The sequence below is a fragment of the Lampetra fluviatilis genome, chromosome 9, assembly GCF_964198595.1.
Source record: "Lampetra fluviatilis chromosome 9, kcLamFluv1.1, whole genome shotgun sequence".
Classification (NCBI taxonomy): Eukaryota; Metazoa; Chordata; class Hyperoartia; order Petromyzontiformes; family Petromyzontidae; genus Lampetra; species Lampetra fluviatilis.
The window spans coordinates 12,293,930-12,321,446 of NC_136283.1; the positions used below are offsets into that span (position 1 = coordinate 12,293,930).

Sequence of the window (27,517 nt, forward strand, 5' to 3'; positions counted from 1 at the left end):
AAGCACTGGCAGGGAAAGCGAAAAGCATCTGATATTCATGCCTTTCCAACAAAAAACACAATAAAAAATGTGGAAACATTAGTGAGCAATGCACAGACCAATCTCAAAATAAAACAAGCCGGCAAACCTGTCCAATAAGTGAGCCACTCCACAGTTGTGGCATGCAAACAAATGTGCAATTGGAAACACGCAAACGCGTGTGCACACACTTTAGGTACACGTGCTTACACCCGTGTTGTGCTGTCCAGCATATCAATCAATTTTTTTATGTGTTTTTTATTGGGAATATAATCCCCCCCCCCCCCCAAAAAAAATACTGCTTTTGGCAACTGTATAGGTTCTTAAGAATCCACACTCGTTTGAATGCAGGCCCAGGAATCACCATTGAAATGAATGGGGAGTATTTTGGGAAAATTAGCAAGCTCTGAAAAATGCCGATTACGGCTTCTCCATTCAAACCAATCTGATTCTAGCTGGATGAATATTTCCACGCCAGAATCTCTGATAGAATATCATTCAATGAATGGAAAAGTTTACCTTGGGAATGACTCGCAAAACAATTTTGATTTCAGCAAGATACTGTTTTGCTGTGGAATCAGTGCAGAATCACCCAGTACTCATAGCAATATGAAGACTCCCTTAAAAAATAACTTCCTTAATAATTACAGCATCACTATTTCTAGAGCAGGACAATACGAATACATTATAACGTCGCACTCATTACACACAAAGTGCTTTCCACAAATAAGCCACAATACCTTGCTGATCTCGTCAAGAAGCATAAACCATCACGCGAACTCCGGTCATCCTCGCAGCGGCTTTTGGCTAACCATTGAACAATATTACGAAGCCACTGGAGCTGTGAACTTTTCTATCTAGATAGAAAACTCATTTAAATTACTACTTTTTGTATATAGTTTGTTGTCCTCCTGCACCTCCGATTCGCACGGTTGGCTACGTACGGTGCGAAAGAAGTTCAGCATACAGACATATTAGCAGGGCTGTTGCGTGGTGGTGGAGACTAACAAAGGAATGGCAGCCAAAGAAAAGAACACAACTAAGAGGACATCTATCGCGGTGATGGAGGAGATGAACTTTGCTAGCATGCAGGAGCTCAGATGCAGAGATGTAAATGGCTTTGGCGAAGCATTCCTCCAGCAGTTGCTGCTGCTGCTGATGATGATAATGGCTCTTCTGCACTACACGTGCCATGCTTCTAAAGATCTTCCGAAACCCACGGATGTAAAAAAACACATTTTTGGTTTGGAATAACGTCAGCTGTTTCTTCCAGTTACAATATAGCAGAGGTCTGCCCTGACCTTGCCGCCCTGAGAGCGCAAGACTAATAATAATTCCAAGGTATTTCTGCACATTTCTGTTTAAATATTTGAACTGCCTGCTACTGTGATAAATCTCGGGCGAGTTTACACAGAGAACTCATTATTAATGTTTTACGTGCCTGGGGGAGGGGGTGAGGATCTGATTAGAATAGAAAATGTAAAAAGGACCAAAGAGAGAGAACACCTGCCTTGTATCACGGAGGAAATCCCTTTGTAAAGAAAAAATGATTGAGCACGCCACTAACAACTGAACAAGCCCTCCGCTCTCGGTGAAAAGCCGTGGCAGCGAACGTCACACAGTGTGCCCGCGTTTTACGTTGGGTCACTTGCTCAATGCTGACAATCGTGGCTATCTCTACCCTTAGGTCGACTCAGCCTTAAATGAGTGCCTGCTACAGTGTGTAAACATGAGCACTCACTCGGGAGGAAAAAGCGGGAGGGTTTGGTGTTGGTTATGCCAACGCCTCAAGTATTAGCGTTAATAGATGCTCACTAACAGAACTGGCCCAAACAGCCTATTTACAAGGCAAAATAAATATCTTTGTCTTTGTGTGTGTGTGAAGAATGGCAGTGTAGTGGGTTCGTTCGCACAGTCCGCTATACACCCAGCAACCTGGGTTCAATTCCCAGCGTGGACAATATGAGTTGGCAAGCGGTAACTGAACTTGACATGAACCTCCCAAAGGTCAGCTGAACTATATATGTGTGTGTTTGTTACAATGTGTAAACAGCACTGGGGGAGACAAATGTGGTCAGGCGTGATGCTGGCCACACGGCCTTCTTCTGTTCCATGTGAGCATTAATAGATTCTCACTAACAGTGAAAGGCTATATGGGCAATATGCCTTTATCTTTGACTTTGGCTGTGTTCGTCTGTGCGTTTGTTTGTGCTTGTAGCCAAATGTATTCAGGTGCACGTGTGTATGTTTATTGTTCGTCTGTGTATGCATGCGATTGTGTGTGTTCGCAATTGTACCTAGATTCGCTGAGGTGCATGCGTGTTTGTGCTTTAGCTCGGTATATTCAGGCGCATGTGTGTGTCTTTTTTTTAAGTCTATGTATGTGTGTATGTGTTCGGTCGTGTAGTGCTTAGTGCACTACGCTGAAAATTCGGCAACCTGAGTTGGATTTCCACTCACAGCCAACATTGGTGAAGAATATCTGACTTGGTCCTGCTGGGCCTCCCCTAGGTCGACTCAACCTTAAATGAGTACCTCATGTGGTGTGTACACATCAACAGTGGGGAGAGCCACACGGCCAGTCGTGATGCACCAACCCCGACTTGACCCGCATTATTAGGTGCTCGCTAACAGCACTTGCCCCAGAAGTCTGTTAAAGATTGTATGCGGGACCTTTGTCTTTATATGTATGTGCATATGTGTCTATGTGCATGGCAGCTTGCGTGTGAGTATTTTTTCTCCCATCTGCTTGCCACCTGAAAGGGCTCATTAGCAAGAAGCTTAGTTCTCAAAGTGGATGTGGATTTAACAGATTATTGGTTAGATTTAAATGCGGTTTCCCACCCCTTATATTATTTATCAACATACAACCCCAGGCATTAAGTAAACGCTTAATTAACACTTCACCAGAGTGAGGTCGCATTAATACACTAATACTCCCACGTTCTTTGATTATGCATTTAATTTCTGAGAAAACTTAACTTTTTAAGACCTGTTGGAGGACATGACTTGTTACATGGGGCCTTAAAGTTACCCTTTTAAAAAAAAAATGCCAGCAAGAGTGATGTCATTTTAGAAATATCGGTGTAATCATTATTGCTTAAATCATTTATAAACTTGCTCGGTATTTCAAAAATGTATCGGATTTGGGTGCTGGGTTATAAAGAGTTAAATTATGCAACGACTGGGACTCTTAGATCTCCTCAGAGACCGCCCGAGCGCCAAACCCGTAGTGCCGTGTGGTGTCTGCAAGTTGTGGCCATGGGTCATGCGGTGTGTGTGGTTTGAGCACGTAAGCAGTGTCAGATCCTGGGCTCTTGCACTTGTGACAATAACAAAAAACAAGAGATCATATCCAGGTAAATTAAGTACAACTCGATCATCGAGTTAAAGTTCGTCGATTAAAACAAAACTATTTTAATGCGTCCAGGATGGAGTGGTGGTGTGATGGGTAGTCCATTGCGCTTGGAACCCACCCAGGCTGAGTTTGATTCCTAGCTATGGTTATACATCAGTGGGGAGTCATATCTTAAACGTTCCTAGGCTCAACTTATCACCAACTCACAATGACCACCGTGGTGAAGCATGGTCAAACGTGTCAATCGTGGATTGTGGATTGACACGTCATCGAATTGTCGGTGGGGGTGAATAGTTATACCTCGAGTGTTCATGCACATTGGTGTAGCATTGCTGCAATGGGCAGTGGTGTAAGGAATGAAATGGAGCCACCTGTCCAATTCCATTTTATACATAACCCGGCCAGTCGGCCCCAGTGCAGTTGCACGGCCTGCAAACTCGATAGCTGCACGACCGCAAATGCACACACGTGCATGGGAAGCATCGTGCGTGCTGGGGCAATGAGGCTGTGTTTATTATGCAGCAGGAACCAACCGAGAGCCCACGCGGGTACCTGCCAACGGGCAACATAGCACTGGCCTGAGAAGGCATACGGATCAAGAGGCTAAGAATTCGCCAATCAATATCAAGGTTGAATATTAACACCGGCTCACCACTCAGTGAAGCATGTCAAGGTTGCATATTAACTTGGCAAGCACCCTGCTGAGTGGGCCACTTGGGCCTTTCACTTGTTAAACTTCACGGCGCTGAAACGCCTGGTGCGCTTCTCATCTCATCTTCTCATCCATCATCTCAGGCACCCGGGTTGCACTTCAGTGTGTGCTAAAACATACAGAGCTCTGAGTCGGCCAAATACTCGGCTCAGACAGACCGGGGTGACTTGGCAATGTAGTGAGCAGTGGAAATTAGTGTGGTTCTTCTGCTCGTTTGTATGGACATTGAGTAGTAGTGATGATTTTACATCCAAATTTTTAATCCAGTAGGCCGCTCGCATATCCTGGAAATTCTTATACAGGGCAGGAGTTCACGTAGTGTTTGATTGCTTGGTGTGGCGTTCCGCCGTGAAAATTTTAATTATCTATTTGTGGAAAAATATATTTTATTTTCCATTCCTGAAATAGATGTTCAACCTCCTGTGGCCAGTTAAATTATGATTTACTCAGGAGTTTTTGTGCGGGAAAGGAAGGAAAATCAAAGTTAGGAACAGTGGCGGTTTCCCAGATATATTTAAAGGGTGTGGCGAGGAAGCATTTTAAATGAACCGCATTTGTACCATATCTCCACATGAAAATGAAATATATATTTTTGGTTGATATGCCTATTGGTTTTTTAGAATTATGTCGACGAACATCAGTTGGTTAACATCAGCTGGTCAACATTGAAGCCTTTCAGATCAGTTTTGACCTTCTCTGTCTCATCATCAGAATCTGAAGGCCAACAGCCTGAAAAAAATACGTTTTATCTTCATGTGAAATGCGAAATGGAGGTTGATTTATTGCTTTCATTTATTACACATCCATACCGATTAATGCCACAGTGATGATGCTCACGTTGATTATTAACCCATCATGATTTTTCAGACACAGCTGGAGGTTATAGGGTTATTCATTGCTAACTTTTCTGGTCGGTGAAAGGCAATGCTGTGTCTGGCCGTGGCTTGTAGCCGCGAGTCCAGGTTCACTTTGACCATCTGTGGAAGACGACACTCCTGTTAATTTTACTGTAACACTTTTAAGTTGCCTGTTTGTGCCCTGTGGTTATGCTGGCCCATTGGGGGGGCTCTAAACCCCGTCCAATTTCAAATAATTTTAAAATCTCAGAACACAGTTTAATTCTGCGCAGTGTTTCAAGACTGAGCTTGTGTAGAAGCTGGATGACACAGATGTGCAGTGACAGAGGGGTTAAGGGGTTAATGTTGTACCACACCCTGTGTTTCCCCACCCCTCCCCACCTCAAACGCTGTGGAGTCAATTAATGAGTGATTTAGTGGATCGTTTGTCCCAGCGTGTGTTAAATGAGGAGGTGTGGGAGAAATAACAAGGCCAACTCCGTGGGTGAGCCACATTTATTTGGAGGCTTGACACCACTCTAATAGGGCCTAATAGTGTGTGAACAGTGTTCTCAAATTTCACAGCCAAAAGCATCAAGCAATATATTTCAAGCCCTTGTGTGCCGAGTAACGCACCTCCTTTGCCGCCCATGCCCGGATGAAGTTACTTGAAAGTCTCAACAATGTGTAATTGAGTCAAGTTCTTTAAAAAAAAATCCATGTTTGTCATTAAAGCAGATGCCTTCCAGCTTGTAAAACACATTATCGAATTCCTTCGGCTGGGGGTTAATGAAAGGTGCGCTGCAGAGCGCGTTCCGCACGTGGAAATCAACGCCGCGGCTCGCTGGAACGCATGCGCCTGTGCCAAAGTCGATCTTAACCTGAAAGATATCTGCTCGGGCTGGAATGCAGGGACGGGGTACCTGGACCATGAAGTCCTGTTTCATTGTTCCCAGCGTTGGAAAAGGCAAAACAATAACTTTGTTCAGAGTTTTTTTTAAAAAATAATAACGATAAAGCTTGCGCACTGATTAAAAACGTTTGTCTATAAGTGCATTGGTATGTTGCCGTGTTATATGAACGTATCAAAAACGTGAACATTGTTTAAGGAAATGGAGCAAAGCGTTGATAAATGCATGCAGAAACATTAAGAGGTGCATGCTTGGAATTTCACCGGAAGATAGGAACACATCGTTTCGAGAACAAAACTCGAGTTCGAGACATCATGTTGGCTGTTAAAACATTCAACATGACGTGCTGTTAGAAGGAATGACGGCGAGTGGTCAAGGCTAATGATGGAGTGACAAACAAAGGCAGCAACATGCCTGAGAGGATGTCCACCGTGGACAGACGAGGCGATTTAATCAGCTGGCGTGCAGTAGCCATATGAAAGTTTGCATCGTAAGATTGAGAGGTGGCAACGGCTGGGAGAAGCCTTCATCCGGCAGTGGATAGTTCACGATGACGACGATGACACCTTGCACATAGCTGATCAAACAGCACCAAAGCAGAGTCGTCATTTGTGCGATGCGAGTGAAAATGTACGAAGTGACTCAACATCCTCGTCTACACAGCACCTCCATAAGCCCTCTTTTCATTTTGGGAAAATGGGCTGCCCTGGATTATTTTTAAACAATATATTTTTTTACCTGCTGTTAAAAGCACAAGTATAGTGCATAAGAAGTCTCATAATCTGATTCCCAGTGGCCCTCAATGAACATTCAGACCACACCGTCCGGCTCAAGAAGGGGGCGCATCAGCTCACCGCATGTGCCGCAGTGGGCCTCCCATGACCTTGCTTTTTTTCGTAAACCAAAACAGCGCCTTTTTAGCAGCTTAAATATCTGCGTCAAATACATGTGCACTGTGCGCATTAAAAGGGTTTTTTTCCCTCTTCCTCCTACTGCTGCTGCTCACAACTTGATCTAATGGATTTCAAGTGCCGACAGTGAGAGCCCAGGATATTAGCGTTCACGAAGAAGCCTGTTTATTTTTAAGGATTATGGCTCTTTTGGCGGAAGTGTTAAAGCGTTAAACATAGGCGCAGCGCTGCGCGGAATTGAAGAACCAAATGCGAAGTCTTGGAGTGAGCGTCGCGCGGTTGTTGTGTCGTGCAGGTGAGCGCGCACTTTCTGCTATAATTTTCTGAAAATGCGGTCACTCATTTGTCTTTGCGTCTACCCCCCCACCAACCCCCACCCCTGCCCCCAAAATTTGTCTCTTCAGCTGCTGTGGAAGGGAAAGGAGAAAGCGGAGAGGAATTCTTCCAAAAGGTACATTATGGACATGTAATGTAATATGTAGTCTTATAAAAGAGTAAATCTTGCTCTAAATGGCAGAGTGAGGTCAGACATTGTCTATGGATTACTTTAAAGTTTCTGGCAGCCTCTCCTGCTCTCTCATAATCCTCATTGTGATAAATAACTTGGAATTGCTTAAAAATCTTAATAATTTCAAATTGTAATGCACTGCTTTAAAATACAGTTTTCAATCTATATTCAAAAGTGCATAGCTCCAGTGGCTTCCTAATATCAGAAGGAAGAGCGCTCCAGACGGCCGCAGAAGCGCATCTGAAAGCGCGTGATGCGGTGACCTGGCACCAAATTCCCTCCCGAGCTCTGCGATCTTCTATATATTAAGGTGGTATCACCCAATTCATGAGTGTGGGAGGAAACCGGAGCACCCGGAGAAATCCCACGCGTGCCAAACAGGTGGGATCCACATTTGCTGTACCGCTGTCTCCTGGTAAGCCAGGGTATGGGACCTCGATGCCCATAGGAAGGCAGTTTCCCAACCTTTGTGTGATCCACCAACCCTCGCCGCCAGAGTGCTGGATTACAGGCATGCGTCACCACCGCCCGGCTAAAATGTGTAATAGTAGGTATGGATTGTTTCATGTATATGTGTCACATGTATACGCGCGCTAATTTTGAAGGTATTTTTTTACAAGAATATACATATGTATGCGAATATAATGTGTATTCCAATAAATACATTTTATTTAATCATGTAAGAGCATTAAGAGATTAATTTTTCTTTTGTAAGAAAGACTAGGATTATTGTAGTTACACAGGAACAATTTGATGTTGCTTTCTCACAATTTAGTTATGGGCGAACGTAAATGTGTGTAATTGAGATATTGGCAGTGCGACACAGTTTCTCGTTCTAATAAGCAAATTAAGTGCAGCTACTATAAATTTTACAGCTGTCGTCACACTTTAGTAAAAAACGCTCTGCTAACCGTGCAATCCGGCTGAGTGTCAGGAGTGATTGCAGCTGAGCCACCCAGCTGTTTTAATATACCAGCCTCAAAGACTCTGCTGTCCAGCCACTGTGATTCATATTCGTTGTGGATTTGTTCATAATAAGTAGGAGTGGAAAGATTCCCCCCACCCTGCTGCTATGAATTGTCACGATTCAGGGCTGAGATTGCATTAACAGAATAGATGCTTTATTTAAAACTAGCTAATATACCCGGCGTTGCCCAGGCCAAAAAAATATTTCAAAAGTATTCTTAAAATTCTAACAGCAGTGCGTACTAAGTGTGGTGGTACCTGCTATGATTACAGCAGTGCATACCGACTGTGGTGGTACCTGCTATCACTACAGTAGTACATGCTGACTCTATAGCAGTATTTATCGACTCAACAGCACAAAGTACTCACCTGACAGAGTGGCGTGGTGAGGCCTAGTCCCGTGCAGAGCGTCCGGCCTCGCCTAGATTATCCAGCCAGCCGAGGTGGTACCTTGGCAGGCTGGGACTGGGCTGCTATCCCTGACCCCCCCCCCCAGCCACGATCTCCCCGGCAGCTCGGCAGTAATATCTACGGCCTATAGTGGTAGCATCTAGCGACTGTATATAGTAGTAACTGCACGCATCGGGGTGGGGGGGACATGACACAATGAAGAATTTACCTGAGCGTTTAGTGTATTTTTATAGCATTTTTAACGTGAAAGAAAATGTCCCCATCACTCCCACCAAAGGCGTGTGACTTGGCAAAGGCCGTCCCCCCCACCAAAGGCGCGTGAGTTGGTATGGTCGCGCACGTGTCATAAATAAATAAATAAAAATCGAGCGCACAATAAATCGCACTAAATCGATAATTAAACAAATTTTAAGTTGAGGGATGTGAAAAAGCGCTTGCTCACGGCGGGGCTTACGGCGTAGTACCTGGCTATTTTTATTTTACGTAAACACCGTTGGAGAGCCAAATCCTTCGCAAGCGCGCGAACACACAAACAAACCCACAAACCCCGCCACAAACCCACAGACAAATTTTTTCTTTTATATATAGATAGAAGATAGATTGCGGTGAATGGTAGCGCCTCAAGTGGCTGGCACTCTGACGTGAACCCATTAGATACAACAAATACTCATTCTGAAAACAAGTCGAATCTCACGCACGCGATATCATTATATGAATACATCAATCCCTTATTTCACCCCAAATATAAAGTAATATTAAGTTTTACGTTGTTGATGCTCATTGTGATCTTACACAATAACAGGTAAAGTAAGTACGAAACGTAATTTGTATCCGTTGCTTAGAGGTAAAGGGTTTGCATTAACTGTCAATGTGTAAGGGATATGCGAGCCACCCTCACACACCACGCAAACATGAAATCTCCGTACTCAGTATAACACGCACCAATCACACGCACGGGAATACACTAGACGGGGGTCAAGGGTTAAAGGGCACTGATGTCACCCGGACCAGGCGTGCAGGACGAGGATGTGTATTGGGAACGAGGGCGGAGATGGAGGGTTTAAAAGGGGCTGCTAGACGCGTGTTTGGGGTTGGTTTTGGAACGAGTGTGGCTGTGGGTTGAAGAATAAACCAGTGCGTAAACCAGTCTCCGACTCCTCTTCAAATGTATTAACATCAACAACAAAAACCCCACTTATCATCAGCTTTATCTATAATATATCCACTGCTGGATGAACGCCTCTCCCATGCCATTGCCATCTGTTATGACCTCGCGATCGTGCACCTCCTTCGCCGTTAACGATGCGAAGCATCCGAGAGGACGTCCACCGAGCAGTTGGAGCGATGAAATTGGCCCGTGCGTGGGTTGCCAGGTAGATTCTAGCAACGCAGGACCGTAAGAGATGGCTACGACTTGGGGAGACCGTAATCCTGCATCGGATTGCCCATGGCTGATGTTGACAATGATGGCAGGTCAACAAGTGAAGCGACGTAATTAAAAAAAGTTCAGGGAACCGTTTTTCACTTGGGAAAATGCAATGGCTCAAAATGCCATGACTGCTGGCAAATGCAAACACCGGAAAGTGCCCCAACACCGACACCGCCGCCGGTGGTGGTGGTGAAGTTCGCCGTGGCCCTCGTTGACGTGGCTGTTTGAGAAGATATTGAAAATTGCTGCCCCAAGGTTAGGTACACTTTTAAACATTCCTGTGATAGCAGTGGCTCTCCCTGTGCCAACATACACACAGCAAAAAAAATCCCACTCTGCGTGCCCCACATAACAAAGGGATGCTTCAGGTCTCCGCAGCAGCTGCGTATTTTTTGCACGGCACGGAGTGAACGCGTTCTATCCTCTCGCTACACAAAGCGCGGCGGCTTGCCATGATTATAACTCGTTTACTAACTAAGGTTAATGCACTGTGATCATACCATCATTGTCAATATTGATCAACCATGGTCATTCCACTAATGGATACAGGCCTGCCCATGCCGTTGCCACCTCTAACAATCAGGCGATGTAATAATCCACTGAGCACCCGCACATAATGAAGATTTCATCAATCCGTCTCCTCGGATTAGCGGACGTCTTGTCGGATGCATCCCGCTTGTTGGCTGCCTTGGATGCCATTATTCCTGATCATCATCCATCAATCCCTTCTAGTGATGTGTCCGATCATACGTAATGCAGTTTAACACGTAGGCTTTCGTGACCAATATCATCCATAACAGATGTTTTTTGGGTTAGATCGCGTAAATATATAAATGTGTCGTTAAAACCCGCCATCACCCGACACAGCCAACTAGTAAGGGTTGTCACGTAAACAGAACGTGGCCAATTCATCACTAGTACAGCACACCGGTGTGTTGGAGAGCCAAGCCACAACATTTACAATCTGAGTACGACGTTTCGCCAGTAATTACAACTAAATCTTGACTTAAAGCTTTCGTGACTGCAGGAATTCATATTCTTTGGGTTTTTCGGTAAAGTCACGTAGATAGGTTCAAGGAAAATAACAAAAAACTACGACGTTTCGATCGCAACACAAGTGGTAGTCATCAGGAAAAGGGGGCTGATCATTGTTTTAATGCGGTGGGCTCATACGAAATTGATTTCTCAAAGACGAAGGCACTTTGCAAACCCACTGGCTATCAACAAAGATTTGTTCATGAAGCCATCCATATTTATAGACACAGACACAATTTCAACCGAGAAGATGGGTACAAACTGAGCAATCATTGGAAGGACGTTATTACCCAGTTTAAGTCATAACTGGCTGTGATGTTACCAGCCTTACCACCTTCCGATGTTAGTTGTTATTTTCGACTCTCTGATTTTTTACATTAACAGATTAAATTTCTCACTAACACAGCGACCTCGCGCGCCATCCTCAAGGCTGCTGCTTCACGATCTTCCATTAACATGCTAATATCTTACATTAACATGCTCATCTCTCACATTAACATGCTAATCTCTTACATTAACATGCTCATCTCTCACATTAACATGCTCATCTCTCACATTAACATCGCCACCTCGGCATGCTCGCCGTGGAGGATGCTCGGCGATCTTGCATTGACATGCTAATTTTTGCCTGGCAGCCCTTTGATTGGTGGAAAGCCCACCACCGCCGCGGTCGCGGCCCACCACTTGCATTGGCATTGGCTGCTGACATTTGGGCTACGCCCATTTCAAACGTTTATAAGCAGTTATCTTTAGAAGCTAACCCCCTCTTCCTGATGATTGCTTGTGTTGCGATCAAAACCTCGTAGTTTTTTGTTATTTTGTTATTTTCTTTGAACCTATCTACGTGACTTTAACGAAAGACCGAAAGCACACAATTACAACTAGCTTCATCAGGCGACAGCCAGATTTGTGGAGAAGTCTTACTGTTTCGTTCCTTATACAGAGGCATAGATGTGTTGACCACGCAGCTGTGCTCTTGCACAATGTGGGGGGGGGGGGGGATTGAGGCAATGTACATTATGCATGTGCATTATGCGAGCCATTTGAACTTGTCCTTCCTGTATATTGTTTATTAAAATAGCCCTACCAACGGTAATCCCTATTGAAGTACGCTGCCCTTTGTAGGCATGCATTTAAATAATGTATTATTCGATGATTCGCTTCCACGCAGCATTATCCGAACAGTTAAAGTTATTTTGATTTCTTTCAATTTAGATAGATTATCTAATTAGTCTTGGCTAGTAGTAGCTAGTTTTGCACAAAACTTCAACATTATCAAAATCAATTAAGTGTCCTTGTTGGCACGCGTGTTTTGCTACTGCTGACAGTTGTATTTTGGATAATTTAATATTTCTCTGATGTTCTATTAGTCTCGTGCTGATCATTTGTCCTATTTGCCCAACATAACATTTACCACACGTGCAGTTAATCTTGTACACACCTTCTGTTGATAGCTTCGGTAATACATCTTTTGTACCAGATATTAATTTCTGTATTTTATGTACCGTGCCAAATCTGACTCGGATGTTTGGTTTTTCCAAACATCTGGCTTGTTTATCAGTTACTCCCGCAATGTACGATATTTTGATCGTTTTAATTACTTGGGCAGTTTCAATGCTCTTGTTATTTGATTTGTTTTTGGTATTCAATGCCCTGTTGATTTGTGCATCATTGTAACCCTTCATTTGCAGCACTTCTTTAACATGTTGAATTTCACTTCTCAGACTGTCACCATCTGACACTTTCTTAGCTCGATGAATGAGCATCTTGATAAGAGCAGATTTCTGTGCGGGTTGATGGTGTGACTCTGCATTCAGATAGGCGTCAGTATGCGTTTTCTTTCGGTAAACACGGTGTAATTTTACCATTTATACGTCGTCCGAGCAGAATATCCAGAAATGGTAACCTTATGTCAGCTTCCACTTCCATGGTGAACTGGATGGATGGGTTTTTGCGAGTTGAGATGATTTAGAAATGCGTTCAGTGTATCTTTGCCGTGTGGCCAGACCACCAATGTGTCATCAACATATCTAAACCAAGCAGATGGTTTTAGTGTGCTTGAAGCTATTGCTTTTATTTCAAAATCTTCCACGTACAAATTAGCGATCACAGGAGACAAAGGAGAGCCCATTGCTGCTCCTTCCTTTTGTTGATCGAAGTTACCTTGCCACGAGAAGTAGGTGTTCTTTAGACAGTGTTCAGCTCGTCTTGGGATATATTTGGCTAAGCCTTGGTTCGTTGCCAGAGTGTCGAGTAATTTAATTGACTCGTTGACCAGAACCCTCGTGAACAGAGAGGTGACATAAAAACTTACGAGAATATCATTAGGGTTAAGCTTAATATCTTTAATTATATTTACGAGATGTTCAGAGTTTTTGATGAACGAAGGGGTCCTACCGATGTAGGGCTGTATTTGTTTCGTTACGTATTGTGCTAATTTGTACGTGGCAGAGCCTATTGTACTAACTATGGGTCTTAATGGGACATCAGGTTTGTGAGTTTTTGGTAGCCCATAAAGTCTTGGTGGTTTTGATGCCCTTGGTTTGATCAGGTATTGCTCTCCCTTGGGAATTGATGACTTGGCAATGATTGCTGTTGTTTTACGTTCCAAGGTGCTGGTTGGGTCTCGTTTAATTTTAAGGTAGGGACCTTCATCGAGTAAATCTCTGATTTTATTATCATCGTCCTCACGGAACATCACAACAGTTGATCGGCCCTTATCAGCAGCAAGAATTTTGATATCTTTATTTGCTCTCAATTCTCTTAAGGCTTTTGCTTCACTGAAGTTAATATTTGTTTTTGGCAATTTGCTGTTCTCAATAATTTTGGCAACCTCGTGCCTAGTCATCTCAGCTTGAATATGGGGGAGATGTCTAACTGCTGATTCCACTTCAGGAATGTACGTGGGACAACAGCAAAGTTAAGACCTTTAGACAGGACTGAAACCATATCGCTGGATAATTCAATGTTAGTCATGTTGATAACCGTTTTGTTTATAAAATGTTAATTTTTAGTTGAGAGTTGTTTGTTAGTTGTCAATACATCTACGCCTGTATATAAGGAACGAAACAGGTGGACTTCTCGACAAATCTGGCTGTCGCCTAATGAAGCTAGTTGTAATTACTGGCGAAACGTCGTACTCAGTTGTTAAATTGTTGTGGCTTGGCTCTCCAACACAGCGGTGTGCTGTACTAGTGATGAATTGGCATGTTCTGTTTACGTGACAACCCTTACTAGTTGGCTGTGTTGGGTGGTGGCGGGTTTTAACGATACATTTATATATTTACGGGATCTAACCCAAAAACCTCTATTATGGATGATACATTATGCACTTGAAATATTTAATTGGGAAATCTGTTTGTGCAAAGGGAATCAAACATCGCAGGAGTAAAAAACGGTAAATCAATCACTTTTTGTTTACATTGGCATTGCACCCGTAGAGCCCTGTGTGATGATATGGTTCACATTGTTGCAGAATGAATTATTTTACTATATAAACTGTGGAGATGACACTCACATGCTGGTTAAGCTGGCACCATACCGAGGCAGGAGTGCCCAACGGGAATGTTGGGAGGATTCGTGTCGGGGGTGTACATGCTTTCTAAAAAAAAAAGCCTGGCAAAATTATTTTTCGAGAATTTAATCTGTGTAAAAATACATGTACGTTATTCATTCACCTTTCAGTGTGATTAATGCCAATGCTGGGTGGAGCGGTGGTGCAGCGACCTGAATTCGAATCCGGGGCACGGCTAGCATGAGCAGTGAGTGATTTCTTGAATCCCCCTTCACCAACCAGCACTGTCTCACGGGAATTGGAAGGCAGTGAATCGACAGAGGGATGTAAATCATCATTATTGTTGTTGGTGTCTGCTCGTCTGAATGGCAATATTTACTCGAGCCTGCTAAGTAAATTTACTCTCGTGCGTCAAATAGTATAACATACGATTGGACTGCATGGCTCAAACAACAAGGCCTACAAGAGTACACAAGTGGGTCGCTTCTGTAACGATATTCCCCGCTTTAATATTTACGGGCCCGCAGTAAACTTCCAGTCCCTGGGGATGCGGCAAGCACGCTCGCCCGCCGCTGGTTCGTATGGGGCCGTAACCGTGCGTGCGGCTCAACGGAGCTTTTGTTTCCCGTGAATGAACCTGTTGTGAGCGCATCCCGCAGGTGTAACGCGAGCGGTCGTGCCCTCCGCAGAATGGGAGACCGGGCGAGGTGGGGGGAGAGCAGCAGAAGAAGGGTTTGTCAGCTTCACGATGTGAGATCGCAATCATACGGTCCATTTGAGGTCCATTTGATTCCCCCCCCTCTCCTCGCCAAAAAAAAATCACTGCCCAACGGATTGATTGAGAGGACGCCGTTAGCCGCAGACATTTCCAAGTGGTGTTTAACCTTCGGGAAACCTAAGCGCACGTGCGCTTTAACGGTAATAAAACTGAGGTTTAAAGGGGATTGTTTTCTCTTCCTTCACTCCCGTTGGTCTACCTGTGAAGTGTAACCGCGTTTTAAATGGCAGGTTAAACAAAAAGGCCATATATACTGTTATGTAGTTAATGACAAATAAGTGGTCAAAACAGCTGGGGATAGATAAATGTTTATACAGAGGACGTGTGTGCCATGTATGATGCATGTCATGTACGTATGTCACACAGAAGGTGTGTATGGGTAATATGATTACGAGATAAGACAACATTGGTCATCTGAAGGATAGACTGTGGTCATCCGATGGAAAGACTGGTCCTCACCATTAGATTAGGATTATCCACCGATGGCTCAGGGCTGAAAATGGAGAGGAACAATGTCCAATTCTTAAAAAGCCATCAAAAGTCAATCTCACGTGAAGAAAAAATATTATTTAACTCAATATATTAATTGTTGTTATGTTACACTTGATCATCCACAATGGTGCATAAAAGTTTTTAAGTTTGTTGTTTTGTGTTGGTCAGGCTCTATAACTCGATAGCATATAGCAACACAGGAACATTTGTTTAACAAATGAGACTCAGAAAGTCGAAACTAATGAATTTCCATAGGGTAATGGTCAAAATGTAGTATTGTTACGTGGGTAGTCTGAATTTTGGTCCTCATTATGACAGTACAGTGGTACCCCGGAAATCGAACTTAATTCGTTCCAGAAGGCCGTTCGAACACCGAATTAATTTTCCCCATAAGAATTAATGTAAATGACATAAATTGGTTCCAGACACAAGAAATATCTCATTATAAAGCATTTTTACATGAAGTTTACAGTGATTACATGAATAAAATCATACAAAAAAAGAAAAAAACACAATAAATAAATGGAATAAATGAATAAATATATGGAATAAATGAACATTGAACTTCACTTTACCTGTAGTAAGGAGAGTTGATGGTTTGAGTGGAAGGTGGTGAGGAGGAGGTGGTGGTGGTGGTGTTATTGTTTGGAAGGGAAGTCCCCTTCCATAATAATGTCGGGTAACCGCCCTTCTGGGGTTCTTTCTCTTTTGTGCCTCTTTTCTGCCATTAACTGTGCGTCACTTGAGCTCTTTCTGACTAAAAACGTATCTAAAGAGGTTTGTTTCTGCCTCTCACACGGTAAAACCTTTGTCTGGGCAAGCGTCATGCACGCTGGCCATACGCGTCTCAGCCGTACAGGTTCTTTCAAGTCGCGATTGCCCCGTTCGACTTCCGAATTTCGTTCGGTTTCCGGGGCAAAAAATGTTCGGAAATATCGTTCGAACACCAATTTGTTCGAGTTCTGGTGCGTTCGATCTCCGAGGTTCTACTGTATAAGAATAATATTTAGTTTTATATACCATCGCCGTTCATGCAAATTACACCTCACAATCACTGAGGAACCACAGACAAGCTGCAAGGTAGCCAGGTGTTAGGATGGCACCAACAATTTACAAAGCTCTGCTGTTCCCTGTAGATTAAAATATTTCTGCCAATTATGATACATAATGATTAGAATCATAATTATTCCAATGAATGAGTGTTTATACATGTTACACATTCGAACACTTCGACACATTCGACCATTATTGAGCCGTGACATCGCCAACACGTTGGCGTGTAGCATCGTATCGACAAGGCTCGTTATTGCAACTCATTTCTCTATGGGTCGTCTGGCAAAAACATTACCAAGCTGCAGTATGTACAAAATTATTTGGCACGTGTCGTAACGGGTACTGCAAGATCTGACCAAGTCCATCCAGTGCTCGCCGAGCTACGTTGGCTCCCAGTTGTCAAAATAATATATAAGGTCACACTCATTACACAAAAGTGTTTGCCACAAATGAACCACAATACCGTCAAGAGGTATAAACCACCACGCAAACTACGGTCATCCTCGTAGCGGCTTTTGACTAGCCATTTAACAAAAACGGTCACTGCATTGTGCACTTTCAGATGCCCCTCTGCAGACGTCTGGAACACTCTTCCAATATTAGGAAGCCACTGGAGCTTTGCGATTTTAAATCTAGATTGAAAACTCATTTCTTCAGAACTGCTTTCTGTGTTTAGTTTGTTGTCCTTCCCCCACACATCCAAAACGTGGTTGGCTACGTACGGTGTGAAAGAAGTTCAACATATATATGAGAGGAAACCAGAGTTCTCGGGGAAAACTGAAGCCTGCATGGGGGCGACACTCTATCTCATACAGAAGGGACAGATGATATTCGTCTGCACTTTTCCGTACCGCATTCTTCTGGCACTCCGACGCTCATGGGGAGGAAGTTTCACAACGTTTGCGCGATCCACCAACCCTCACCTCCACATTGCTGGATTTTCGGCATGTGCCACAACCTCATGCCTGCTGGAAGGCAGTGCAGCAAAATCGAGAATTATTGTACTTCCCTCACCTCCGACCAGCACCAACCCACACAGACCAACGTGATGAAGGACTGTTTGGACAAATGACCCTCACTGCCTGCAGTGCATGGGAAGGCCCTCACCCAGCAGTGGATTGACACATGGGCTGTACAAGCACGTGGCATGTGCTTGCCCGTAAAGAAAATCAATTTTCTGTTTCAGTTAATTAGTGCATTATCAGTGGGTGTGTCATAATGCACGCGATCTCAAGGTGAACTCTGATTGGGATTCCGTTGTCTCCCGTGAGGTCGTGTCGAACCAGCATTGGTCCAGCGAGGATGTGAGTGGTGGAGCAGATAGCCTCTGGCTCGCTGTGACTTGATCAGACAGGATGAGGATGGCAGGATGTGCATACTGACAACTGGCATAGGGATCACTGTGATGCGAAATTAATTTTTTTCCGTTGAGAGGCGGTGAACTGTAAACTATAAATTATATAACAACTTGTCCATCCTGAGTCAAGGCTTTAATTATCCAAAATGTCCGAGCCGTGTGATGGTGGCTCAAGGCTTAAACATTTACAAACTGGTTTTCCAAGAACAAGCGTTGACGAAATGGGTGTGCACAGTGGACGTCTATGGTGATATTTTCCGCGTCACACAAATGGCACACAAGCCATCTATGTTTGTGTTTGTCACATGCGTGCTGGGTTGTCCCCTCTCCTGTTTGTACTACGTTGTTGTGCTGGTGATTTTAACAGTCCACTCACTTGAGCCGTACACTTGTATAAGTCCAACGTCGCATATACATTTTTCTCTCCAACCGCAATTCCTTTTCAATGCATTTTGGATTTAGCATTTTTATTTGCACATTTTTTTGCACACCGATAAATGCCTTTGGGGTGGCTAATGTGCGTCACGCCGTCTTCTCTCTGCATTTCCACAATAGCGCTCCCCGTCTGTGCGGTGACGCAGGAACCCCGCGCAATCTCACATGAAAAGGAGGCATTTCGGTAACTTTCCAAAGAATGATCCGATTCACAAAATGGGAATAGATTTTTTTTGCAAACCTCTTCATAAGTCAAGATGTGCACCTTAAACAGCTGTCATAATTGAAGCAACCCATCCACTCCTTTGTTGCTAATTTTAATCCCAAAACGTAACCCTCCGCCGTTGAAGATGCCTTGTTGCATAAGTCTCGCATTGCTTCGCTTGAGCCAAACATTTAACACAAGCATTTGAAACGCTTCTCTGAAACAACGCAGATGCTCAGACCAATGAGCAGCCGTACTCTTGGGTATTTTTCCGGTCATCAATAAGCCCAGCTGACATGTCGAGACAAAAAACAAAGTGGGTGAGGCATAGACTCCCCGTTCTAATATTTATTGCAGTGTTGAAAGTAACACGAGTGGCATGAGTTACACTCTGTGTAACAACTTACACAAGAATATACGCTTTGCTGACAGTGTATATATCTATACATGGTGGGGTGGATGGTTGGTGTGGGATGCAGGCAATGGTTAGTGCACTGTATGACGGTCAAAGCTAAAATCAGTGGCGAGTGATATCTAATCCTATCCTTGGGTTCCCTTCTTCCCCAGTCTGCAATGACCAGCAAGTGTGGTCAAACAACCACCACGTAAGGTATGGGGAAGTCTTCATCTTGGAGTATAGGTACAGCATATAACGTATCATACATGAGTGATGTCCATTTTATATATGTATGTATGCGTAACTTCTTTCGCACCATATGTAACCAACCATGCTAATCGGAGGTGCGTGGGAAGGACAACAAACTAAACACAAAAAACTGTTCTAAAGTTACGAGTTTTCAATCTAGATTTAAAAGTGCATAGCTCCAGTGGCTTCCTAATATCAGAAGGAAGAACATTCCAGACGGCCGCTGAAGTGCACAGTCACTATTAGAAGCCCACTTCCTTTGGACGTGACCATCCATCCGTCCGTCCATCCCTCCTTCCCTCCTACCTCTCCCTTCAGCCAGCTAGCCAGAGATCAACACTTGTTTTTCTAATATAGTATGATAGCACTGCCCACGTATTTGAGTGGGATCAATGGCTGAGTTGGAGGATGGGTAGGGGTAAAGGTCTGACGTGAGCACGACGCACTAACCCAGCTCAATGATGTGGGATGCAGGCGACGCAGACGTGCGTGGTGATTCCACCACCACGCATGCAAACTTGCCTACATGCTAGGAATCCAGCCAGGCAGGCAGGCATCTAGCCAGGCAGATATTTAATCCAGCCGGCAAAACTTTTTTCGATGTATGGTACAATAGTGCAGATTTAACCCTCATTGGACTGTATCATGAACTCAGTGAAAATAATTAAATTCATGTTCTCTGTCCGTACGTATAGGATTTTGTCGTGAATTGTGAATTATTAATAAAACTCTTAATGGTTATGATGGTAATGAGTAAATAATATCTGAGAGTTTGCATTAAAATTATTAAGCTTATGTCTGACATTCACACTTACGTGTGAAGTGTATGGATATATTACACTCAGAATTTATGCACAGTTTTTTTATTTTCATGGGTGTTTTTCCAAGAAATAATATATAAGAAGACATGGCTATTTTTAGAAATTGGTTAAAATCCAACTGGGATGTCCCTGTTGGGCCAATGAGTGTGTTGCACATTGAGAAGCGGGTTACACTAGGCTACCTTGCTAGGGAAAGTATGCAAAACCAGTTTTGCCAAATTCGCAGCAGCATTTTTGCATTGATGCGCAAACGCTTAAAGGCTGAGATGGATAACCGAAGGTGCGTATGGGTTTTTTTCCTTCTGCTCCAGGAAGTCGTTTGGGTTTTTTTCTTGTCAAACACACAGGACACAGCTATAGCCATGCACAGTTGCTTTCCTTTGTTAAGTGCAAATGATGCTTCCCACCACTGTGCTTGCAACCAAAAGGCAAAGGCAACAAGCGCCACGTGATAGGGATATTTTTTTATTCTTTATATATTTTTATGACACCAGAGCCCAATACAGAACGCGCACATCAGGGAGGAACATAACCAGGCCACTTACGAGCAACAAACTGGGGATAGGGCCGGCAAAATGTGACTGGGCTCGCTGCCCTACTCTCGTATGGGGCTGACGATTGGGAACATGGTGTTTTTAAGGGAGGGGTAGATGAGGAGAGGACGGGTGAAGAATGTAGTGATAGTGATATTTTATCACTGCCCCTCTTCAGTGGGCGCCAGCGGTGGTCTTGTGGCTCCAAGTTGAGGAAAAGTTAAGTCCCGCCATGGGTGTTCGAATCTCAGGTGATAACGCGTGCGGGTGGATTCACTGAGAAGCTGGAATGCGTTGTCATTGGCTTCATCATCAACAATGCTCTCTCACATAGAGATCCACAGACTCGTACAGAGACCCATAGACTCACATATAGACCCATTGAGAAACTGGAATGCTCTGGCAGTGGCTTTCGGGGCTTTATCATTACGGCTGTCTCCCACAGATTGGGCACACACAGCCCACGCAGCTTCCCAGGTGAACTGGTCTGGTGGGAGCCCAGCACTGATGCAGCAGCAGCATCATCATCATGTTGCCTTAGTGTTCCTATTATTAATTAGACCACCTGCACACATTGTCACCTGAGACTGGAAATTCCAAAGCAGACTTGTTGCCCCCTCAACAAGGATCCACCACTATGACTAGGGAGTGCATCTCATGGATCATGCATTGTCGACCACTGCTCTAGTGCTTGCTCGGTCGGCAGCATTTTAACCTGGGTCGAACACACATTTTTTGGCATTGCATTTCCTTTGAAAAGAGACGTGAAGGGAATGTGTATTGTTGACATACGATAGCTCATTATGACAATCTGTAGCCAATGACATAGTTTCACTATACTTTTAGAGTCCAATTTTCTACCAGTGTAGCATTGGTGTGGGAGTGTAGTAATGCCGCCGTGACTTTTTGCATTATACAAAACCATCACCAGTTCCTGAATAAGTGCATTGAGGTAATCTTGTCTTCGGTCACCATCAACCACAATGCAGGACCCACAATGCACCGCTTCAGGAACAGCCGATGGTGTTTGTACAAGGCACAAAGGCTGAGTGCATTTTGCACAGTTTTGCAATATTGTTTAAAACTTGTGGTTTTCCGGCATGCATTGTTTTTCATGAGAGTTAGAGTACTTACGTGACTTGCAGAATTCCCAATCATGATGTACATTCGTCTTCATAATGAGATACACACACACTGGTTGCATAATACAAACGTGAGTTATGCACAATTAATGTGCATGCAGTGAAAATATAAATACTGGAGTTACGTTTAACAAAATTCACAGTATCACTATGCATATCATTCACATCACTGTGCCTTACACCAATCGTGAGTGCCAGATGTTTGTGTCAAGGCCGATTTTAACTGTTTTTCACCAATATGGTCATTGTTAAGCAACTCTGGTGAGTGTTAACTCTATAAACGGTCAGCTATTAAACAGTAATAGTTACTCGGTATCCAACTCTGTAACCGTTGTAACTGTTGCTCTGTATCATGTAACACATGATCACATACTTGCACAAATAGACGAAAGAGCCCTGTGGTTAGAGTTCAAATATCCCTTAAAAAGCATTGGTTCACGGTTGCTTAGGTACACAAACACTCCGAGTGTCCACGCTCCATCGCCTTTATATTTGGCTTTTGTCTCTCAAAGCGAGGACACGGTGCAAGGGAATGGCAGAACCGTAATGGCAGCTAGCTGTCAATGGCGTGCCCAGCAAGCATGCGTGCCGTGCCAACCAGGACCCTCTGGTTAAAGCCGCGTGTGCTGCCTCCTTCTTAGGCACATTGAGGAATCAATCATTCATCTATTTAGGCATTCATTTATTACCACTATGCAAGGGGAAAAAATGTCTCTTGGAAATTTTGAACGTGGTCTTTGTTGTGAGGTTTAGTGGGGTGGAGGGGGGTGGCGGTTTCCTAGCTCTTAAGTACCTTTTTGGTTTTATTTATCCAAATGATATTCCATATGTGCTCTTGGCATGATTCAATGGCGCATACATTCTCATTTGAGAAGCTGGCGGTGAGCAGTGTCACCATGCCTTTACATGTCAGAGAACGGCCCTATAAGATGACATCATCTCCTTCTAAAGTCACTGCAAGAGGCCACTTTATCCCCTTCAGGAGCGCACACACACTTTCTATATTCCCCGAAGTAATTGCATGTCAAGTTAATTACATGTCAATCATATCAACATTTTCAATTCTCAGAGCTGGAATATGCTAAATCAAATGACAACTGATGTTTGACGTGATGGGTTAATTGACCGGGCTGATGCCATCGAGTCACTCGCCGCACGAGAGAGAGCCGTGTTTGATCGTCGTGGGCTGCTGAAATCCAGATTCAAACTCGGGTTCTCAGTGGTGGCAGCTCAGTGCTGTCTGATACGATGCCAGCCGCCTTAAGCCACATGGACACCTTGATCCTAGTTAGCGAAAAAACTGTGCCAGTCACGTTTAACAAATAATTTAGCATTATTGTATTAATCTCTCTGTGGGAAGCTCACAGCTAGTATAAGATTTTCTCCGTTCTCATGCACGAAACTTTAGTTTTAATTGTCTCAATGAATGCTGATGTCTTTCGTTCACTCGTGTGTATTTAATTTAATTTGGACACAAATTGCTGTCATGTTTTTTTTACAGATAATGGGAGAAACTAACACTCACATCACGTGGCCCTCAAAGTTGAAAATCGGAGCCAAGTCAAAAAAAGGTACGAGTGTTTTTTTCCCTTCTGCTTCATCATAAAGTGTATCGAATCATCGTGCCCACTCCGATAGCTTTGCAAGACATTACATATAATTAATGATAATTGTTTTTATTTAATTTAATTCGACCCACCATGACTGTTGTCCCATTGTCCGGTAATGTGCGTCTCTGGATACATTTCCATTAAAAGTGTGGTGGCAACAAGTATTGTCAATGCGAGGCCATTAGTGAAGATGATTTTGCATTATTTTTTGGGCCCTTGTCGAAGTGTTTGATATCTGCTAGGGGCATGTGACAAATGCATACCTGACGGCTTTTAAAGAGCTACACAGAGGCCCATTTTTAACTCAGTCCCCCTGACAGCAATTATCACTTTATTGAAGCACGGTGCTTCTGGGGCCCTACCTTCCCTGGTGGGACTCGGGGGGCCGTGAGAGGAAGCGGCCACCAGACACATAATTGCATGATCATTTGTGGCCTCACTTCCAGCCCACTCTGGCTGCCACTGACAAGGCCTCCATTGTATTACAATGGGTCAGCCAGCCACCGGTCGGAATGTGCCTCAGCTCACACACACATATACGCGCACACGTCCACACAAAGACACAACTCCCCCCCCCTGCCACCCACCTCCCCGTTTCGCCTGCATAGACTGTTAGGGCAAGGGTTGTTAGCGAGCACCTATTAAGGCTGGCATGGCGCCTAAGGGGATCGTGATGTCAGCATGATGCCCAGTTACCATTGTCTGCCCACTGATCTTTACATACTGCACCGGGTACTCATTTAAGGATGAGTACCAGGATAGTTTCAAATAAGCAATCTCCAATGATGTAAGCCATTAGTAGCTGCGATCGTAGCGGCGTGCTTAAACAACTGTGCTCCCACTCTATGCTCACACATGCATGCACGTGCGCACAAACACGTCTAATTACATTGTAAACATTGATTTCACACATGAAAACTTAATGAGGACAGGCTGTCAGAGTATGCATTGATTTCTCATCTATTTATTCAGGCTGTGTTTTCCACAGCGATTTTAATGATTCACGCATACATTCGGTGGCGCTCGGAACCCGGTGAGCTGAGTTAAGTTTCCGGCCACGGCTAACGTGAGCGGTCAATGATTATATTTATCTGAACTGGTGCTGTACCTCCCCTTTAACAAACTAATTCTGTCTATCGTGGTGAAATATTATTAACAATTCATTTGTCTGAAACGTCTCGGAAAGGCTTCATCCAACAACGGATTGATTAAGAGTCATAGATTGAAATAATTAAATGCTGACTTAAAACTGCACATAGAAAAACTACAGCCATGTTCGCAAACGCAGACATGCTCCCACACCAAAGGTAACCTGCTGACGCACACGCACTCATGAATACTTACGCACACCTGCATGCGCGCCTGTGTAAATATAGTGTGCGGGCTTTACTGTGGCATGGCCGATGGAATTCCCCAGCTACGCAGGTAGATTACGCATCTACTCTCTCACACACATGCCTGCATTATGGGCCGACTGCATGGCTATGACAGGGTGTGGTGCGGACCACAATGTACAGAATCTGTGCCTTTGTCTGGTGATTGGCAGAAGCCACCAAACTTGACATTGTCGAAGCCGTGCCGACACCTCCGGTGTTCCACTCAGCTGGAAGAGCTGCGTTATTTAACCCTCGCTTAGAACACTCGCCTCCATTTATGCCTTACGATCGACAGGTGAGAATAAAACACTGAGTAACTAAACCTTGTCCGCGTGGGATTAGGAGGCGCTGCGAGGTCTCTGTAGCGCCGCGCGCACACACACACACGTGTCTGCGAGATCCTTGCCAGGACTTGGAAGGAGTGCCGCCCTCATCGTGTAACCGAGACGCGCACTTCTCGATGGGGCTGAATGCCGATGCGAGCGATCCTTCGCTCGTCTTTCAATCGCGCGGGGAAGCAGCTGCTAACCCGAAAAATTTGGCACGCATTTGGATGAACCGATAATAACCCCCGATTATATATATATTTCACATGTTTCTGATTATTTTGCTGAGTGATGACCTTTATACAAAACAGGTGATGGCTAATTGAAATACTTCACCACACTGCTCAGTGTGGGTTGGTGAAGGGTGGGTTGGGGGGGAGGGGTTGAGGGGGATAGGCCCATTTAGATATGATTCTCCATTGATGTTTGCCATGGCTGGGAATCTTAGATGGCCTGGTTCATAGAACACTGCACTAACCACTGCGCCACCACTCCATTACTTTTTAAGCCACCATAAAATCGCTTTTCGTTCACGATTTTAATGTGAATTCAACAAATGAAAATATCTTAATTACTGCATTCACTCCACTAATTCGCATATTTATGGCCTATCAGCACGCATTCGCTTTGCGTTAATACCCACAATTCTATTGTAAATCCAGTTTCGCTGAGCTCATTGTACAAGGAATAAAAATACAATTATGTTCCGGTCTCATTCGGTAAATATATTGTGTAGGCAGTAGCCATGCTGAGCCTTCCCTGTGTAGGGTGGTGCTCATATTGAGCAGAGACCCCTGTGCATGACAACCATGAAAGGGGTGTAAGCCAGGGCTTATTTTCAGCAGGGTCAGTCAGGGATCAGTGACCCGGCACACCGCATCCAGTAGACCTCTCACTATAGCTATGGTTACTAATCACGTGGCACCTACTCCAGTCAACTAGCAACCTGGAAAATATTTCTGCACCCAGTACATCACATCAAGTGTACCTCTCACTATAGATGTGGCTACGAGTCAAATGGCACCTATTCAATTCAAGCAGCGACCTAGAAATATGTTTTCACCCGGCACACCACATCTAGTATACTTATTGCTATAACTTTGGCTACTAATCACACGGCACCTACTCTGGTATACCATCGAGCCATTGAATATGAATTGAAAAAGTAAGCCCTGTGCATCATCGAACGGCCGTATTTAACTCACGGGCTACTCACTCACGCTGTCAACTGTGGCGCTTCGATGAGAGAAAAGGGGGGGGGGGGGTGGATTAGAGCGATCGTCCGACACACAGCGTGCTCCCAGAACTAATACACAGCCGTGTTTCGCAAGGCAAAGAATTCCTCCTGCCTCTCGGGCCGTAGGAGGGAATGCATTCCTTCGGTGATTTCTTCTGAGCCACTTATGTGGCCAGACAGGAGAGACAAATTATGACTATTGTCACACAAAAAAAATGCGCTCCCATTTAGGCTTTGCAGTCTGTACGTGTTTGTGCATTACTACTATAATGAGCCAAGAATGTCTGTTTGTGTGTCTCGCGCGTGACGTCACTCCACATGCCGCACCCCCCCCCCCTCATTAATATTCATGAGCGGGTGGATTTTTACATTCATGCAGAAGAAAGAAGGTCGAGCGGAAATATTTATTTTCGCAAATTCGCTTTAAGTTTGACGTTTCTTTATTGAAAGTGAATCTAATAATTAATTATATGCAGCGACAAAGTGGATTTGGTGTCTTCATTTCTTCAGCACTTCAGACAATTCACAAAAGGTAAGTCTAATTTATGCTTCTATATTATGGTATAATAGACATTTCTCGGCGATTTTCCAGATATTGTATCGATTTCCAATTTATTTCAACCCCAGCGACCGAAAGCAGAAGAGAATAAAGTATCAGAGCAGTGAATTTGAACAAATTGAAGGTCAGTTATATACAGTGCTACAGTGACATGAAGTGAGGTGTTTTATGACGTAATTTTGTGCAAGATTCACTGCCATTAAATTTACACAAGATACAATTATACTCTGCAAACATTTTTCGTAAATATTACAGCTTCCGTCCTTTGACGGGCAAACAAGCTAGTAGATAATTATAAGAAAGAACACGAATTATTGAAAAAGCAGTTTGCCGTGTTC

At 44.0% G+C, this 27,517-nt stretch overlaps 1 protein-coding gene across 1 annotated transcript in view; it reads left to right on the forward strand.

Moving 5' to 3' along the window:
* BICC1 (BicC family RNA binding protein 1) overlaps positions 1-27,517 on the forward strand; it is a 102,460-nt gene that overhangs the window by 19,648 nt on the left and 55,295 nt on the right. The window contains exons 2-3 of the mRNA XM_078859815.1: positions 7,151-7,197; positions 23,573-23,642. Coding sequence (XP_078715941.1) covers positions 7,151-7,197; positions 23,573-23,642 — 117 coding nt within the window. The remainder of the gene's footprint in view (positions 1-7,150; positions 7,198-23,572; positions 23,643-27,517) is intronic.